Here is a 19,363-nt window from a genome sequence, read left to right as displayed (position 1 = left end):
GGCTCATTTCTTGTCTAGTTACCCAACCAAACTCTTTAATAGAAAGTAAGAATTATTGCCTCTTTCAACCAGATCGAAATAAAATGGGCAAACCCAGTTTGTATATGGATAATCTCTGCTGTGGGTTCTTATAATCAAATAAGCTTATCCTCAGCAAAGTTTATAAAAACAACCCTGGGAAAAAGTGAGATGCCAGAGAATATTTCCTCCCACATTCTCTGAAAAAGTGAAAGCCAATTATTTTCAGAAACTGTTGGGGGTCCTAACAAATAATAATAAGTTATTATCATCAAACAGACTGATATTAACTGTTGATAAAAGATTTTTATGTTTGGACCACATGCAATTTGGGAATAGCCAAAACTGTAAAAATTTCATTTGCAGGAGCTAAAGAGAGATAAAATGGTGGATAGAGCACTTGTCATGCAAGTATCCAGGCTGGGTTTGATCTCCAGCATCACATATAGACCCCAGAGCACCACCAAAAGTAATTTCTTGGCACAGAGTCAGAAGTAAGCTCGAAGGACATGTAGGTGTGGCACCTTCCCCCCAATTAAAACATTTTTGCCTCACCAAGGATCAAGGAAATCCCTCCTAGTCACTATTAATACTCTCTCTCTCTTTTTTTTTTTTTTGTTTTTTTGGGCCACACCCATTTGATGCTTAGGGGTTACTTCTGGCTACATGCTCAGAAATTGCCCCTGGCTTGGGGGGACCATATGGGATGCCGGGGGATCGAACTGTGGTCCTTTCCTTATCTAGTGCTTGCAAGGCAGACACCTTACCTCTAGCGCCACCTCGCCGGCCCCACTATTAACACTCTTATCCCTGCACACCTCACTCTAAACAGCTTAGCATTGTAGGCTAGAGCTCAAGGTTAGTACAGGGCCAAGCCCAGCCCTATTTTAGTGACTTGGGTCCAGACCTCATACCTGGCCAAGATGACAGGCTCTGTGAGGACCTCTACTCAAACTTCAGCAAATTTGTGTTAAAAGGATGCCCACTGAAAATTTGGAGTTAGTCACTTGGTTCTGTATCCATACAAGACAAATAGAAAAATGACAAGGAGCCATGTAGAAGGAAGCATTGTCACTGGCTTAGCCTCAGCCTCCCAGACAAGCTTGTGTGATCACCAGCCAGGATGCTCTGAATACAGGGGGTGAAGTCAGCACAAAATTAGAGCCTCCCAGTCCTGATCTTTTTCACCTCAAGTTGCTTATGATAGAAGGATTAGTTGTAGAGATGACTTTGTACCCTTGGTTATATGCTTTACTGAATAACATTGATATCATCCACTTCATATGCTCTCAGCAATACACCTTACTCTGAAATATGAGGTATGACTTCAGCATTTATGTAGTGACCCTGAATAGCCCTGTCCTCTAGCAGCAAAGGGGCAGGATGGGATGAGTCAGTGGCAATCAACTCCATTAGAGAAGATATTACCCTAACAGACAATGTTCAATCACCATTAGCACTTGCACTTCCATCTCCCAGCAGATGAATTCAGTTCTGCCTCCTACAGTGAGAAAGATTGAATGATCTGAATGACCCAAGCATGCCCTCTGTCTCTCTAGACCTTAGCACCCTCATCTTAAACAGAGATCAAAGCCAGAAAAGTCTCAGGTATATTCCCAATCCAGTCTACTAGCAACTACCCAATCCTCTACCAAATCCCCTATATAAGCCAAGGCTTACAACTAAGCATTTATTTTGAAATATTAGATCCTAGTTTGATTCTGTCCTGTGGTCCCAACCTGGAAGGTCAGTGTTTTCTACATCAATAACTGAATTTTCAAAGGCATGGAGGTATCAGGGATCCTTGGAAACCCCACAATATAATTGAGGGTCACAATATCTAACAAAAACCTTTAGGAGAAAAGGAGATTCTCTCTCTCTCTCTTTCTCTCTCTCTCTCTCTCTCTCTCTCTCTCTCTCTCTCTCTCTCTCACAAACACACACACACACATGCACACACACATACACACACAGGGGCAAAGCCATAGAACAACAGGGTAGGATGTTTGCATTGACATCAACCCAACAGAGTTTGATCAGAGGCATCCCATATGCCTCCCCAAGACCCACCAAGAGTTAACCCTGAACACTGTACATCATTGTCAGGTGTGGCCACCAAAGCCAACAAATAAATCATAATTAAACACAGAGACACACACAAAAAACAGTACAATTATTTTTTTCTCTTGAAGGGCAATTGCCAAGGATGCAGAAGGAGATGAAAATGATCAAAGACGAAGACACGCATTTCACCGTGGGTGTGAAGGGGGCTCCCTCTTACCCGTACTGTCTGCAGCCAGCATTATCCAGAGAAAAAGCCCCTTCAAGACATCTCTTCCCAGAAACTCTCCGGGGGCCTTTCCCTCAGTTTCGCTACGAACCTTCTCCAGGGGACCTCGATGGCTTCCCTGGTGCCTTCGAAGGCGGAGGGTCTCGGAAAAGGAAAAGCATGCCCACCAAGATGCCATGCGCCCTGCCAACTGAGGAAGGCGGCCTGGCCCTGCAACAGGAGGAGAGCAAACCCCAAGCCACCCCCAATCTCCCGCTGCTGTTCCCGCAGCCCCCACGCCCCAAGTATGACTCGCACATGATCGACCTGTGCAACGTGGGCTTGCAGTTCTACCGCACGCTGGAGCCCCTGGGGGGCAAGCCGGTGAAGCAGGAACCCCTGAAGCCCAACGCTGTGTGGCCCCAGCCCCCTGCTCCGCCTTTCCTGCCCGGCCCCTTCCCCTACTACCCCAAAGTCCCTCCGGGCCTCCTGTTCCCCTTCTTCATGCCCACGTCCTCCCCATACCCCTTCAGTCGCCAAACTTTCCTGCCCAAGCAGCCGCCAGAGCCACGGGCCCAGAGGCCAGCCGAGATGCAGGAGGGCGAGGATGCCAAGCAGAAGGTGGAGCGCGTGGATGTGAACGTGCAGATCGATGACAGCTACTACGTGGACGTGGGCGGCACGCAGAAGCGCTGGCAATGCCCCACGTGCGAGAAGTCCTACACGTCCAAGTACAACCTGGTCACGCACATCCTGGGCCACAGCGGCATCAAGCCGCACGCCTGCGCCCGCTGCGGCAAGCTCTTCAAGCAGCTGAGCCACCTGCACACGCACATGCTGACGCACCAGGGCACGCGGCCCCACAAGTGCCAGGTGTGCCACAAGGCCTTCACGCAGACCAGCCACCTCAAGAGGCACATGATGCAGCACAGCGAGGTGAAGCCACACAACTGCCGCGTGTGCGGCCGCGGTTTCGCCTACCCCAGCGAGCTCAAGGCCCACGAGGCCAAGCACGCCAGCGGGCGCGACAACATCTGCGTGGAGTGCGGCCTCGACTTCCCCACGCTGGCTCAGCTCAAGCGCCACCTCACCACGCACCGGGGGCCCATCCAGTACAACTGCTCTGAGTGCGACAAGACCTTCCAGTACCCCAGCCAGCTGCAGAACCACATGATGAAGCACAAGGACATCCGGCCCTACATCTGCTCCGAGTGTGGCATGGAGTTTGTGCAGCCGCATCATCTCAAGCAGCACTCGCTCACGCATAAGGTAGGCTGGGGTTTCTGGGCCTGAGGGTGAGGGAGTAGGGTGGGTGAGTGTTGGGGAGATCGCTTTGGCCCACAACTCTGATGGGAAGGGAAGGCGGGTGCTTCCCCTAGTTCCCATCTTTCCCTTCCCGGGGCCCACAGGCTTTTCCTTGAAGTGGGGGGAGAATGAGGCCGGCTTTCCCATCTCACTGTCTAGACTAGAGCTTGAGGTTGGCCTAGAGAAGATGCAAGTCTGATGATCTGTATTTTGGCTCATCAGAGACCTTTGAGAGGAAAGCAAAGAACGATGAAGGGAACTAAAAAGGTGGTTCGGCTACGGCATCTTAGTCCCCTAGCCACCCTCAAATTCATTTTCTGGAAACTCCTTGTAGGGCACTAGCATTCATTTGGTACTAGGCAGACCAATCAGAAATGGATTCTAGAACACTGATGTGGGATAAACCAGTTAGAACCAGATTCTAGGACATTTAAGAAAATTCTTTCTTTGACTGCTGCAAGGGGTAACTCAACTGTAAGATCTGCATTATATGTAGGTGGCTAGGTGCAGGAGGGGTGAGGGCGTGAGAGCAGAGTTTCCTCAGGTCCAGCAGTGCCTGTGTGTCTCTGTGAAGCTTCGCCAGTCCAGTGTTGTGTGGTTTATACTGTAAAAGTTCTGAGTAATGGAATATCTTTCTCTTGATTGATAGAAACATCAAGAGAGAAAACAGTGAAAGATTTTTTTTTTCTCTCCCTGGAGCTCAAGAAGAAAAAAAAAATGCATGTTCATAGGTCTCAGCTCCACCTAGTTTGCAACCAAAGTCACGAAATTGTTGGAACTTGTACTTCAAAAAGGCCCCAGAGGTATCCCTGAAATTTTACCCCAGAGGGTGTCTTGGGTTGACACAGAACTTCTGAAAGAAGTTTTCCCTACTCACTTTTACCCTCAAACTCTCACCTTGAAAGGCTTTCTTGGCAGTAGAGGCCTCTCGTAAGTCAGTTTCTGAAACATTCTTTAACTCTGAAAGGTCAGTAGAGGACTTTTACCTGGCCAACATAACATATTTGCTCTGCTCTAAAGAGTTTCATTTGTTAGGCAAGAACAAAACACTGGGCAATTTCTGGCTCTGCAGGAATAGCTCCTGTGTGTCTCCAAAGCCCCTGATGATACACAGCATCCAGAGAGGAAGTTCTTGCAGCAGACAGGAAACAAGAAAGAACCTAGAGGAGAAGCACCTACCCCGGGGGACTGTTCACTGTATTCAGGGACTCCTACGTGTGTGGGAAAGAAATCAAAGGTGCATTTCAGAACAAACATTTTCTAAGACCATCAAAAACATGAAGTCATGATGTTAAAAACAGCCTAATGACTTAACTAAGTGACACTTAAAAAATGTGAATTGGAATTCAAAGTGGCAACTGGTCTGGAGTATATGGGGTCATGTTTGATGTGACAGGTGCCGAACTTGCTTTATCCCTTGTTTATTCCTGCTAACATCACATTATTCCATATTCACAGAGCAGTGTCTAGGTAGAGATGAAAGCACTTGAAATATTATTGCACATTATTAGCCAGACTTACCCTAGGCCACTTTGCTCCCCATCAGCCTAAATTTCAGCAAGCTTCCACTCTGTGATTTCTCTGTTCCCCTCAGAGACAGTGGAGCTTCCTTTGTCTCTCAAAGCAGTGTTCAAACTCCTGGACATTTGAGTCTAGGCCAGTCCTCATGTGGACACAGGCTTCTCATCAGAGAATTTTATAATAAGGACAACTGGGTCCTCACCAAGGTCAATTTTTGGAAGAAGAGACTGGAGTAAATGGAAAAATTCATCAGGAAAAGTTTTTTGCATAGGTCATGATTTTCAATTCACTGATTGAATAGACACTTCTTCTTAAAAATTTAGCTTTTTAGAAGAACTTTAAATTTTAGATCTGTCCATTAGTATAAAGCCATGCTCAGCAATCACCTAGAAGACTCTTCCAGTTGGAAAAAATACCAAATGTTTGTGACCCACCCCAATTAATCTTGAGAGGAGCAGGTCTTCACCAGGAGAAACCAGGAAAGTTGATTAAGGAGACACAGTCAATAAATGGCTTAACAGAAAAATATCAGTGAGTGTCAAAGACTCCTCCCTCCCAAATAAGTGGGACTTTCCTACCTAATGTGGTACTGGGTGCTGTTCAGGCCTGGTGGTATTGTAGGATTCAAGGCAAGTAACTAGTGCTGGGATTGAACTCAGTATCTCTGTATACAAAGCATGTGCTTTATCCCTTTGAGTTACCTTTATACCCCATTACCCTCCCTTTATTGCCATGATTTAATCTGTGTGCTTTAAATCCAAAAGTTCTTGTTCCATGATATTATTCTGGGTCAAGATATCTTGTAAAGAAGCTGATTATTCATTCGAAGGTTAGCTAATGCTGTGCACCTGCTATGAGTCCCTAGAAAGACTTTGTACTGGAGACACCAATGCTTATGCAAATCCTTCTTCACAAACAGGAGGTAAAACTAGGACAACTTGCTTCCTCAGTTGCATTTCTGTGTAGAAGAGTTGGCTTGCAGAATGTTCCTTAGCCAACCACACAGAGTTTGCTATAATTTACTGAAGTGTAGCTATGAATTGTTCTGGAATTTTCAACTCAGCTAATGAGAACACAAGAGAATACTGGTTTTTGTATGGGGAGATGATCATATCCGTTGGGGGAGTATTTTTTTTTTATTATTCTGAAAGCAAGATTATAGACTGATTTTACATTTCATTCTACAGTGCTCTCTCACCCCAATCCTTGAGTATTGTCACCACAGAATTGATCCTAAAAGCAGCAAGAAAAATCAAAGCTCTCATGTTGTTTTGGGATTTTTTGTTGTTGTTGTTATTGTTCTTGTTGTTCTGGGGCCACACCCATAGGGGCTGAGAGCTACTCATAGCATTGTACTCAGGGTCTCTCCCAGCATTGCTCAGGAAACCATTCAGCTGTCAAATCAAGCTAGGCCTCCTGCATGCAAAATCTACTCTCTAGCTTGTCAGCAGCATCCTTTTCCTTCAGTAGTCTGATTAGTTAATGGTTCTCAGAAGAAACAAAATTATGTAATTAATGCTTTCCAAGAAATTAACAACTGAAGAAAGCTTAAGCCACAGCATATGGAACTTAATTTGAGCCCCAAACTCTTCATTTAGCAAGAAGAAAACTGAAAAGCCCCAATCCAAGGAAAGCATATGACTTACTAACCCTCGTGTTTTTCCACTGTGTCTTTCCTCAGGGTGTAAAGGAGCACAAATGTGGCATCTGTGGGAGGGAGTTCACCCTGTTGGCCAACATGAAGAGACATGTGTTGATCCACACCAACATCCGGGCCTACCAGTGTCACCTCTGCTACAAGAGCTTTGTGCAGAAACAGACACTCAAGGCACACATGATCGTCCACTCAGATGTGAAGCCTTTCAAATGCAAGGTGGGTATTAGTCTGGCAGGCATGTTCCAGAGAGAAGGTCTGAGAGATATGAGTATGTACCTGATACAGAGGAACTTCTGGGTACCCACTGAGACTCAGAAAAAATCCAGAGCCGGCTGCAGCCCTTGTGCTTGCTTTGTCCTCTTGGCATCATTCTTGGCTTGTGGCAGCCCTCAGCTAGTCCCTGAAAAGAGCCTGCCCTGATTGTCTCATTGTGCATCCAGCACACAGGCATGAGGGCAGCCGACAGAGAAGATCTGATGGCAGAAAACCCCACTTTGGGAAGGAGGTTGCAGAGGATGGCATTGTTGTAAAGAACCATGTGCTGGAAAGAAGAGATGGGGTGTAGCCACTCTGTTTCCCTCATATTTCAATAAGGAGCTAAAGATAGATCTTCAACTCCTCTCCCTTTGTCTCCCCTCTTCTCATCCTCTCTTTCTTGAGCTGAGGGGCAGCATTGGAGAGCAGGTCCCCACAGAGAATGAGAGCCCCAGGCACAGTGAACCTCAAGACGGTAGCTCTGAGCTAATGGTGCAAGCACAGCCTTCTCTGCATGCCTCCTTCATCCCTCATGGAGACCGGAGCTGCATCTGCCTCATTCATATCTCTCTGTCCAATAGGCTTGCTTGGATCTTTCATTACCTAAGATAAGATCATGTGTGAGCATAGTGAAGTCCATAGCACTGCCTATAATCACCCCAAAGTACCCAGGCTGTCAGGGTTCCTCCTTCCTGCCTCCTACCTGGTTCCTTTCCCTAATTCTGAGATAAGGAGGACCCTAGTGTGTCATTCAAGACATGGACAGATAAATATCAGCCTATCCTGGAAGAGTGCTGAGGACAGGAGCAGAAAATGATTGCAAGCAGGTATTTACTTGAAGAGCATTTCCCTGTGCTCTTACCCTGCCTAATGGGGTATACAGGGGAGACACCATTGATTCCCATTTCTAAAATAGGGTCACAGGTTTCTCAGGACTATCACAGCTGCCATCCCTCTGCAGCATGTCCTTGTGTAGGAACCCCCTATGACGCTCACTTCTTTCCTGTGTTGGCGATGCTGGGATGGGGTGAGCAGGGTCAGGCAGCAGAGCTTCCCTAGACCTGGGGGCATCTCCGGAGGTGAAGGAGGGAGGCTGCTCTTTCCAGCCCTTTTTCCTGCCACCTACTTCTGTTTCCCCTCCTCTCCTTCACATTTCCAGCAGTTGAAAGCCAATTTATGTCCACCTTGAATCATTCCAGCTCAAGTAGGAGGAAATTGTATGTAGGATGAGTCCCAACATCTTTAGAGTTTAATGCAAAATGAAATTGGCAAAGATGAGGAGTGGGAGCTTATTCAATGGCTAAGAAGCATTTCAAGGTAGTTAAAAACAGATCACTAAGCCAAAGTTAGATCCCTATGGAGTGGGAGACCCTCTGTGATGGCCAGATCAAGTACCTGGTAAGCCACTTTTGACAGTGGGAGCCCAGAGACTCATAGACCAGAGCTTCTCTCCTCTCTGGATGCTTCAATTCCATTCTACCATGTGGAACCTTGGAGCCCCTCTCTGTAGCACAACTACCCTGTGGACTATATCCCACAATGAAGGTGTCTCTCTCTACTCCTGTGTTCATTTTACTCTTGCACTTTGAGCATGAATTTTTAGCTTTTTAAATTAAGGCATCTCAATTGACCATAGTGCTTCCTTTAGAAATGCAGTATTATTATACCACCACCCAATTAGTTGATTAGATGACATTAATCAACTATACTTTTTACCTTGTCAACTGGTAGCCAAAAACCTAAAGCCATTATTGCTCCTGTGAAGGGAGCAGTTATTATAATTAACAATTCCCTTAAGACTCAAACCAGCCATCTTCCTCCTCTGCCTCTGTGATTCAATTCAGTATTAGTGATGAAATGTGCTTGAATCAGGGAGGTTTGGAGGTAAAAAATATTATAAGAAGTAGGCCTGCAGGCTCTGTGTATTTGGAGATCCAGGGACAGTTTTACTTCTCTATCTTCAAGGGCCCTTGGCAGAGGGGATCCAGTAGAATATCTGGTATAAATTAAATGTCTGGGAAATGTTAGTGTTCTTCTGGTACCATGTGCAAATATTCATGACATTGCTCCCGGTTCAGTAGAGCAGTGAGTCACCTTTGACAAGATGTTTTGGATCCCTTTTCTCCTAGCACTATGGCATCTAATAGTTAACTTCACTGTTCAGAAACTCTCATTGAGGATGGATTAGGTGCTGGATGTCTGGCTACACCATTGCATCCCATAAGCAAATGGTGTCTAAGAAGGACAGCTTTGCCATCCAGCACAAGCTGTCCTTTCTGTTGGTAACCCAGCATAGGAATGAGATAAGTGACCTGCAGAGTCACTTACTCCTGGTGGGCAGGTCTTCTCAGGAGAACACACACTAGGTCAAGAGGTTCCTAGGAGAGTATTTGTATCATTAGAGCAGAAAAAGAACCAAACAAACAAAATGATGTCAAGGGTATTTCCACCCAGGTCTCATCTCCATTCTCTGTGAAATACGAACAGGTGTCGAGAGTCTTCTGGAAAGTGCCAGAAGCATACTTCCTCAACTTTAACAATCTTTTGGAAACGTGTTATTTCAATTGATATTCTAAGGTTCCCTGGAGACCAGCTCCTAATTCCTCCCCAGTTTGGGTTGCCTGTGGTTGCGTCCTGTCCTTGTAAATACTTCTGGTCTGCGTTAGGGCTGAACTCCTGGAAGTCAGGTCCTGCATGCTGATTGAAGGAATTGAGAAGGAAAAGGAAGACTTTGTTCAGCATTTATGGACACGCCATTTGCTTTGTGGTGTCAGAGAAGAGGCAGACAACTAGGCTCACACTTTATCATGGGAATAAGGGAGCAAGAACCTTGTTTCTCCCAGAGTTAGTGGTCCTTTATCCGTAACTTAACCAAAAAAGGAGCTTCTATATGCCACAGATTTGGAGACTTTTTTTTCACCACTAAACTACCTTCCTAACCTTAAGGACCACCCTCTGTTGCTAGGTGAATTATTGGTTCTCCTGATGCTCTGTGGCTAGAGCTGGCCACATCAAAAAGAATTGCTCTTTCATTGTGAGCATAGGCATTAACAATGGATGGGAAAACAGAGGAGAGGAAAGTTTTCCATTCTGTTTTGCTTCATTTTTTCCCTTTCTTTCTAATAAAAATGAGTCTACCCTTCTGGGCTCTTTTGCTTTGGGTTTGACTCCTGGATGCTTTGTTTCTTAGAGCCATCTGGAATTTCTCCAGAGAGCTGCACCTCTATACTTCAGCCTCATCTCAGAAATCTGCTTCCCTTATTCTGCATAAGCACGCAGGGGTTGCTGTGGTCCTGTGGCAACCACTCTCTTTTAGAGCAAAGAACCAGCTGCTGTCTTTGGGAAACCTGTCCAGGAAAAGCAACCATCCAGAATTTCCGGGACAAATTCTCCTTTGAGATGGGTGAAGCCGGAGCTGCCTAAGCTATGAATCACCAGGTCCTCTGCAGCCTAGTCTGAAGGAGATGACAAGACTGAGGACAAGGTTGCCCTGCAAACGCTCTGCCCAACTCTGCTACTCATCAGGGCCCAATGTTCCCCCTAGCTTTTGGATGTACTCCAAGGAGAGGAAGACCCAGTGTGGATATCTAGGGGTCCAGGGCTTGGGCTCAGGGCTTTCAGGCTGGAGTGGAGGGGGTTAAGGCAGTGACCAGATAGCTGCCTTTTGGCAGCAAATCCCTCCTCAGCAGAAGGAAGGATATAGCTGTATGAACTGCCTGCTTAACAATGCCTCACATGTCCCCAGGGGCCCGCCTGCAAATAGATTTCATCTTGCTTTCTCTTGTACTTTTCGAAGCTTCCTGTTTTCTCACGGTCCTTTTGGACAGTTTACAGTCCCTCTCTCTCCCTCCCTCCCTCTCTCTCCCTTTGAGGAAAGGAACACCCTTCTTATTAAAAGAGGGTGAGCAAATGAGAAGAATGGAAGGGAAGGGCAGCGGAGTGGAGGCCATTCCACAGGGCTGCAGGCCGCAGCTCTTTGACCTTCTCTCTCCAAATTGGAAAACACAGGCTTCCTGGTGCATCTCAGGCCTCGGGCTCTCTTTGAGCTAGCTGGCTCCAAGCGGCGGGCCTCCTCTTGGCGTTTGAGAGACTGCCTGCTGCCATTCCTCCCACTCCACACAGCCCACTTAATGGTGAAGACTTTGGCCTCTGGCTCTCTGCATTGTGCCAGGCATTCAGGGAAGAGGCCTAAGGAGGCCTCAGCCCTGGACCTGGAAGGAGAACCCCCAGACAGATTTGTTGCTATAGCAAAAAGAAGATGAAGGAACTAGGAGGCCTGCAGTTACTAGCACATCTGCCAGCCATTTAAAGGGCTAACGAAGGGAAGTAGAGGTGGTTCAAGTGGCAGAGAAGGACATGTCTTACAGATGTGAAGATCTGGGTTTGAGCCCTAAAATTCATTGGTCTCCCAAGCACCACCAGCTGTGAGCTCTATAAAATAATTCAGTTGGGGGCTGGAGAGATAACACAGTGGTAGGGCATTTGCCTTGCATGTGGTTGACTCAGGAGATATGGGGTTCTATCCCCAGCATCTTAGCTTGCCAGGAGTGAGTTCTGAGCACAGAGCCAGGAGTAAGCTCTGAGTGCCACCAGGTATGCCCCCCTAAATTCAGTTGTTCCTACAAAGTAAGTAGCCAACTGAGCCTTAGAAAGCCAAATGACATTTCCCAAACCCTCCAGTCTAGGAGGGCTGTGTACTTTTCATCCTGATTTTTCAGTGTTGCATTGGCATAACTGCACCTGGCAAGGCCTTCTGTATCAACGTCCTTCCTTTGTTCTTCTTGCTATATCCCCTCCAAATAATTTGGTTAAGACAGCACAAGAATCTTCAAAGATCTTTCTAGAATGTCAAAGGGTGCACCATATATAAAATAATATTGGTAATGAAGCTCTTACTACTTGATGGTTTGTTTATATCAAAAGATCTCATTTTCTTTTCCCTAAGAACTAGGATGATCAGAAAAGCTGACTGAAAACTACACCTGCAGTAGAGAAGCATGGAGAGATGCCCCTCCCTTTTCCACTTTCCAGCCTCATCCTCTTCTCTCTGCTGCATTATTTTGAAATTAAATGATCAGTGCAACCCAATTTAATCTTAATTTTTTTAGGTTTTGGACTACAACCAAGGGTGCTCAGTGGACCTTCAGGTGCCAAGGTTCTCTCACACTAGCCTTTCACATACAAACATTATGACCAGTCAATTGAGTTCTTTCTCTGTCCACCATCCTACCTATTTATAAGGAAGACTTCAAAACATTTATCCTCACTTATCCTCAGTGTTGAGGTCTATCTCATGTTATAGAGCACATGTGTGGCATGGGAACAACCCTGAACACAGTCCCTTGCACAGCAGAGACCCTGAGTTCCATCAAGTATAGTTCCAGTGTCACCTGATTACCTCCTGCCTGTGCACCACTGACCCATAGCTCTATCAAATTGAACCTCTCCATCTCACATCTTAGATGTGGCACCTGTAAACATAATGGGTATCAATATGAGTCTAGAGGGGAGGAAAAGTTAGATTGAATGTCAGAGATGACTAGTACTAATCAAGAGAGAAAAATGACAGTTCATGTAGGAGTGCACTAGTTGTAACAACACCTGCAAGATGAAAACATCACCGCAGCAACTGCCAGTACCAACACTCAGCCCTGTTTCAATCTCTGCACCCTTGGCAGGAGAAAAGACAGCATCCCTTAATTCGATCTAGATTTTAACTAGTCTTTTTATCTAAGACAAGAAACATGAGGTTGGCTATTTCCTTTAATCCTTCTTCCAGTCTAATCCCTCTTCCTCATTAAGGTGATTCTGCTTGGAGCTCACCTCTCCAACCTCAGGCAAGGGCACCACTTCTGACTGGCCCATCTTCTTTCTCAATAATGACTGGAAGGACTCATAAGGAATAGAAGTTTCCACTCTGAATTTCTTGAAATAAACTATTTACACATGGATATTGTCATATGTTTTTGTTTTGTTGGTTTTGTTTTGTTTTTGTTTGTTTTTTTTTTTTTTTTTTTGGTTTTTGGGCCACACCCGGCGATGCTCAGAGGTTACTCCAGGCTGTCTGCTCAGAAATAGCTCCTGGCAGGCACGGGGGACCATATGGGACACCGGGATTCGAACCAACCACCTTTGGTCCTGGATCGGCTGCTTGCAAGGCAAACGCCGCTGTGCTATCTCTCCGGGCCCGGATATTGCCATATGAACACAACCTTCCATGACAGAAAAAGAGGCCAAGTGTTCTGTATAAGGAACAAAAGAGTCCAAGGATCAGACAGAGGCTGAGAGTGAGGAAAAAGATTACTCCCACTGAGAAGGAAGTGGTGTTCAAGTCAAGTACCCAAGGTTTGAATTTATTGCTTCTCTCCTGATGAAACACAGGGCAGGAGTCTACAAGCCATTGTGAATAGATTTAATAGGGAAAAGGAAAGAAACCCATAATGACCAAATTTCAATTTTTTTGCGTTATTTGTTTGGGATACTGATATTGTCCTGGCTTGTTTATGTATTCTGCTAATCAAATTCTTAATGATTCAGTAAGCATTACCATGTGCATAACCCCTGGCTTAATACTGAGAGTGCCACAAAGAAAAAGGAAGGTAACCCTTGCATTTCTGGATGCTAACTGGGACACCTTCTAGTATCCCAGACAGCTTTCTGAGTTGGAACATCTACACTCATGCCCAGGGAAACACTCATTGGCTGGTCCATTTGGCCACTGCATGAGGGATAACTTGGGTCTATGAAAGTAAGTCTGCCAATCACATACAAATCTTTTTTGCTTTACCTTTACTGATCACACATGATGGCATATTTGACTTGCTATTCCTGCAGAGTATGACGTATTATTCTCTGAGGCCAAAGGCCTAGACTTCAGTGGAAAATATCATTTTGATATCATAAGGCCCTGTATTTTACCAAAACATCCCAGAAAACTTAGGATGAGTGAATGCAATTGAAAAAAACATTAAAATAGAAAAACCCACACTGGGGGATGGAGAGAGTACAGAGGTAGGGCATTTGCCTTGCATGCAGCCAATTCAGGATGGACAGTGGTTCGAATCTCAGCATCCCATATGGTCCCCTGAGCCTGCCAGGAGCAACTTCGAAGCACAAAGCCTGGAGTAACCCCTGAGCGCCGCCTCCAGGTGTGACCCAACCCCCCACCAAAAAAAACCCACACTGACCTATCTTAAAGACTCCTCAAGGGTTGATAGAGCCAAATAAAATATTTCTCATTAGAAGCAAAGGATTTAAGCATCATTCTTGATGTCAGATGTCTCCTGAGGAAGTTGGAAATTAAACCAACTCATTCAGCCTCTCCCCAAGTTGGATCCTCTTTTTTTCGCAATGAATGTGGGTGCAAGTGCTCTGAAGATTACTGTGTGCTGAATTCATTTTTGCTGGAAGGAAGTTAAAAAAGCAGAAAAGTTCTTAAAAGCCCCAACTATGAATCATTTAAAAATAGAGAACCAGCCATTCATGGATTGTTCGTGACACATGTAATCACTGGCTTTCTCCTATCATCCCTTTCTTTTAGGCTGATCTCTTAAGGACACTTTTAGGTCTCCTTGATTTCAGGGTCAGTTCAACTCTTACCTCCTAAGCCTCCTGTAGAGAACCTCATCTTTATTAATAAATATTCCACTAGAACCTCAAACTTGGGCCCACCCCAAAGGAAAGATTTTTGAGAAAGTAAAACTGGTGTCAATTTACAGGGATCCCATCCTGAGTCCTCTCTCCATAGAATCTCTCACCAAATTCCTCTCTCAAGACCCAGCCATCCAGTGTGGGGAGGGATAGAATGTGCTCCTTCCTCACATGCTGGCACAGTCCTTTTCACCTTTCTCAAGGAAGGGTGTGAACTTGCAAACCTTGCTCTGCTGGAGGCTGGGCACCAAAACAGGAAGGAAAGTGCCCTCAGGGTCATTGCTTCTGTGCTGTCTTTGCAAAGAGTCTTACTCTTAGCAAGATAGTGAGGACTCACTATGGTGGTCCATTTACTCTCTGCACTTAGTTGGCAATAGATAAAAATGAACTATAAAGAAATGAGCCAAACAAGCCTATTTTTGGAATGTTTGAGAAAATGCTGTAGTCCTAAAAATCTTGACCCAGGGAGACCACAATTGAATCTTGCCTTTCCATTATCTTTCTTTCCTTTTCATGTTCAACTCCATTTCAAGAAGTAACAAGTTGAGAAAAGCAGGAAAGCAATGCCTGATAGCATCCAACTGAAGAGTTCTGTTAGAGACACACAAGATGGGGTGGTGGTTGTGTCCAGTGTCTGGGGGTTCAGGGGTCTAAATTTCAATCCTGCTCCAGCACCCACCAACTATTGCTTTTGTCTAAGGCTTTGATACCTCATTTTGTCTCTCTGTTGAGTGGCTGTGACAAAAGCACCCATCTCCTAGAAATAATTTCAAGACAGACTTAGAACAATGGTCTCTCTATTGCATTTACTTAATTTATATATTTTTAAATTTAGGAAATATGAATACAAACTATTCATCAAGTTGTTGGATCCTGATTACTAGAGTGAAGCAGGCTATGACCAATTACTTTTAGATCTTTTCCAGTCTTCAAAGCTTTTCTCCTTCTCTGAAGTTTTGTTCTAAAGAAGTTATGTGCTTGTGCTTTTTTCCTTGACTTGAAAAACCCAGGCACTGCAGGCCATGGATCCTTGGTATCTTCCCTTCAGATTCAAGTCTGATACTTGCCCAAGGCTACCCCAAGCATTCCCTGGTCTGGGGAAGCAGATCAAATGCTACAATTTAAACTGGATTCTTAGCATGTTAGCCCTCACTCAGACCTTGCTAAGAGTTGCCTGGAGTGAAGTTCCTTCCTCAAGTCACTAAAGTTCTCCCTGTCTCTGTCTTCACCAGCTTTGTGGGAAGGAGTTCAACCGTATGCACAACCTCATGGGCCATATGCACCTGCACTCTGACAGCAAACCCTTCAAGTGCCTCTACTGTCCCAGCAAGTTCACACTGAAGGGCAACCTGACACGCCACATGAAGGTCAAGCATGGGGTTATGGAGCGCGGCCTGCATGCTCAAGGTAACACTATCCCTGGACAAACTGTTGGAAGTAGACGGGCTTTCAGCGAGCTGTCCTGTAGATGGTGGCTTGTTCATACTGTGGAAGCAGAGAGTACCACCATCAAGGCCACATTGGAGGAGCAAGAGTTGGCTAAGATGTCGCTACAGTAAACCTCATGGTCACAGCTAAAAGTAGCAATCAAAGTGAGATCAAGTAGATGGGGGTATGACATTGTCAGGAACCTTCACTTCTTGGGTCTTTTTTTCATTCTTGAGACATTTGAGTTAGTTTTTTGCATCTCTCCTGGCCTGTGGTGCATTGCTTTTGGACACCTCTAACTCCCGAGCTTGGCATTTTCCAGAAGGTGATGTGTGCTTAATTTTCACCTGAGAGCCTAAATGGGTTCCCAAAACTGAGCACAGATAAACTCTCAGTTTCTAAAAGGCATCAAACACCTCTGCCATCACCCAGGAAATGAAGCACATCTTTGTCCAGCAGAGACTTACTTTGAAAGTTTGAAACTGGCTTTCAACAATTTTCATGTTTTATATACCACAGGGATTAGTATTCCTTTTATTCTGCTATTGGAAATGGAGTCTGGATCACAGAGCAGATTTAGAAGCCCTGCCTGTGGCCAAGACAAGATCAAAGCTGACATGGGCTGACAGTCTCACAGAGATTGAGGGGATAGTAGAATTCCTGGTGGGTCCCACATTGTTAGTTGGACCTCTCACAAAGCTGTAGTGTTGGTGAGCACCAGGATCCCACCTTCTGTTTCAACCCCTACCCTATTTCTCAGGGGTTCATATGAACTGTTGGTTCTTGATGGTAAGGCCTTCAAGACAGAACTTGGGTGGGTGATAGCAGCCTCTGGTGGCTGCTAAAAAAACTCTCCACAGGGCATCCCCCAGAAATATAAAAGAAGCCCCTCTCTCATCATTGTGCTTCAAAGACAACCCTGATTGTTAGATAAGAGGGATGGAAGCAAGTGGAAATTTCCTGGCAACTCTCTGCCCTGAGGAGCCCTTGGTGTAATGGCTGGCAGTGAACTCTCTGATTTTGGGGTTGTTGTTTGATTCAAGATGAAAATACATTATTATTTTTCTGATAAAGTATATGCTCACTGTGAAAACAGAAAACTTTTCAAGTGAAAAGTTTTATTTGAGATTTTGTCCTATATTCTTCCAGACATTTTTTGTACTGTTTTGTTTGGTTTTGGTTTTGGCCACACCCAGTGAAGCTCAAGGGCTACTCCTGGCTATGTGCTCAGAAATCGCTCCTGGTTTGGGGGACCATTCTTCCAGACATTTTTATCATAGAAACAGGTCCAGATAAGAGTAAAAACCTCTCATTTGAGAGAGAGATGATCCCTCTTTCACTGCCTAAAACTTGGATCCATGGTTGTCCCTGCCTGTGGATTTCTCCACTTAAAATCTCAGTCTGATTGATAGGTCAGAACTATGCTTATTTTATCGTACTTTATTTTGGTGTTATTATTTATTTTGGACTCTACTAATGGGTGTGCTCAAGAGGCCTAGGGTTCCCTACTAGTCAGCTGTAGGACCCAAGGAGACAGTGCTCCTCAGAGCCAGTGGTGCCAGAGCTTATCTAGACCATCCCAGCAGTGCTAGGGGCCTCCAGGGCTGCACTGAAGATACTTTGTGGACTATGTGGTGACAGGGGTGAAACCAGTGTTCAGCACAAGTCTTGTATGCACTCTAACCCCTATATAAGTTTATGTTTTATAGCTTTTGGTGAGTGTCATCAATTTATCTGAAAGCACTATATCACCTTTGACCTCATGAATGATAAGGCACCTCTCTCCATCCTTATCAGGAAATGTCCTATTTTAAAATCACGAAATCAAAATACCTGTAATGGCCCTGGATCTTTCACAAGGGTCCATCTTCTTGAGACCTAAATGCTTCTTTTGTCCTCTCAGGTTTTGGAAGGGGAAGACTTGCCCTGTCACAGACTGGAGTCCTGAGAAGCTTGGAACAGGAGGAGCCCTTCGACCTTTCTCAGAAGCGCCCAGGGAAGGGGTCAGTATTCCAGTCTGACCGAGAGAGTGCCAGGAGAAGCTCCTGCTATGAGGAGGATGAAGAGGAGGATCATTGCTATGATGAAGAGCAGGAAGGCCTGGGCCCAGCATCCCAGAGCAGGGAACCTTGCACACCCCAGGGTCAATCTGCCAAGGTTGAGCAGGCTCCCAGAGCATTGGGGGAAGCCAGTGAGGAGGAGAAGGAGGAGGATGAGCAGAGTGAAGGTCAGGAGAACAACAAGGACAGCAGCGGGGTGGAGGGCAGCCAGGAAAGTGGCCTCAGAGAAGAATGTGCCAGCCTCAGGCGCCTGCAGGGCACCCTGCGGGGTCCCTCCTTCCCTGATTACTTGTACTTCAAGCACAGAGATGAGAGTTTAAAAGAATTACTGGAGAGGAAAATGGAGAAGCAAGCAGTGCTTTTAGGTATCTAAGTGGACAGTTACTAAATTACATTTGGAAAAGGAGAAAGAGGCGGTGCAAATACAGCTTTCTGCCTGAACTGACGTTTGCTGGAGAATGAGGCTCTCATCCTTACAAATGGCTTCAACTAAGGAGCAGGGAAGATGCCTGGTGATGTAAAAGCATCTTCCTTCATTCCTGGGGCCTTTTTGTCTGACAAACCGAGAGTTGCTTCAGTGTTGGTTAGAATCTCTCGGGTAACAAGCTGTACATATTTTTAAAATTTCTATTGTAAGCTGATATGAGTGGTTTTTAGAGTTTCTATTTTCTTTTAATAATAGTTGCAAAAATATGGTGCTTGATATATTATCTTGTTATGAGTATTTAGATAAAGCAAAAAGTTACAACATCTTTCCAGGTAGATGACCATATTAGTATTTGTATATATACAAATTACTTTTATTCCATAATCAAACATGTCAGAAATAACAAGAATGTGGGTTCTTGAGAGGGTGTTGTCAAGTAGTGGCTATAGAAAGAAAGTTTTAAGGGAGCAGGAATTATTTTGAACAAGAATCCAGGAGTATTTAAAATTCCTTCAGGGTTTGCCCTATTGGGCCTTAGCTGCCTGGGTTGGATATGGGATTTGCTTATGCCCAGGAATGCTCTGGACCTGCAGGCAACACCCCTCATGACTAGGGCAAAACTCCCTCTTCCATCCCTTGCCCAGAGGTCCACAAAACAGCTACCTGATGAGAAGTGGGTCTTCCTGAATGAAGGGGATGGGGGTTAGGGGGCACTGCATAGTCTAATTTCTCAGGCTGGCTTCTCAGTACTGCCTGTACTTTAGAACCCTATT

The 19,363-nt window shown here is 45.3% G+C and overlaps 1 protein-coding gene across 1 annotated transcript in view; it reads left to right on the top strand.

Annotated features, from left to right (window-relative positions):
• The window catches only part of ZNF366 (zinc finger protein 366), a 67,783-nt gene extending 49,222 nt beyond the window's left edge, over positions 1–18,561 (top strand). The window contains exons 2-5 of the mRNA XM_049768761.1: positions 2,211–3,556; positions 6,795–6,986; positions 15,908–16,082; positions 18,007–18,561. Coding sequence (XP_049624718.1) covers positions 2,225–3,556; positions 6,795–6,986; positions 15,908–16,082; positions 18,007–18,536 — 2,229 coding nt within the window. The 5' untranslated portion in view covers positions 2,211–2,224 and the 3' untranslated portion in view covers positions 18,537–18,561. The remainder of the gene's footprint in view (positions 1–2,210; positions 3,557–6,794; positions 6,987–15,907; positions 16,083–18,006) is intronic.
• The last annotated feature ends 802 nt before the right edge of the window (positions 18,562–19,363 follow it).

The sequence above is a fragment of the Suncus etruscus genome, chromosome 2, assembly GCF_024139225.1.
Source record: "Suncus etruscus isolate mSunEtr1 chromosome 2, mSunEtr1.pri.cur, whole genome shotgun sequence".
Lineage (NCBI taxonomy): Eukaryota > Metazoa > Chordata > Mammalia > Eulipotyphla > Soricidae > Suncus > Suncus etruscus.
This window is presented reverse-complemented; position numbering and strand designations above follow the sequence as displayed.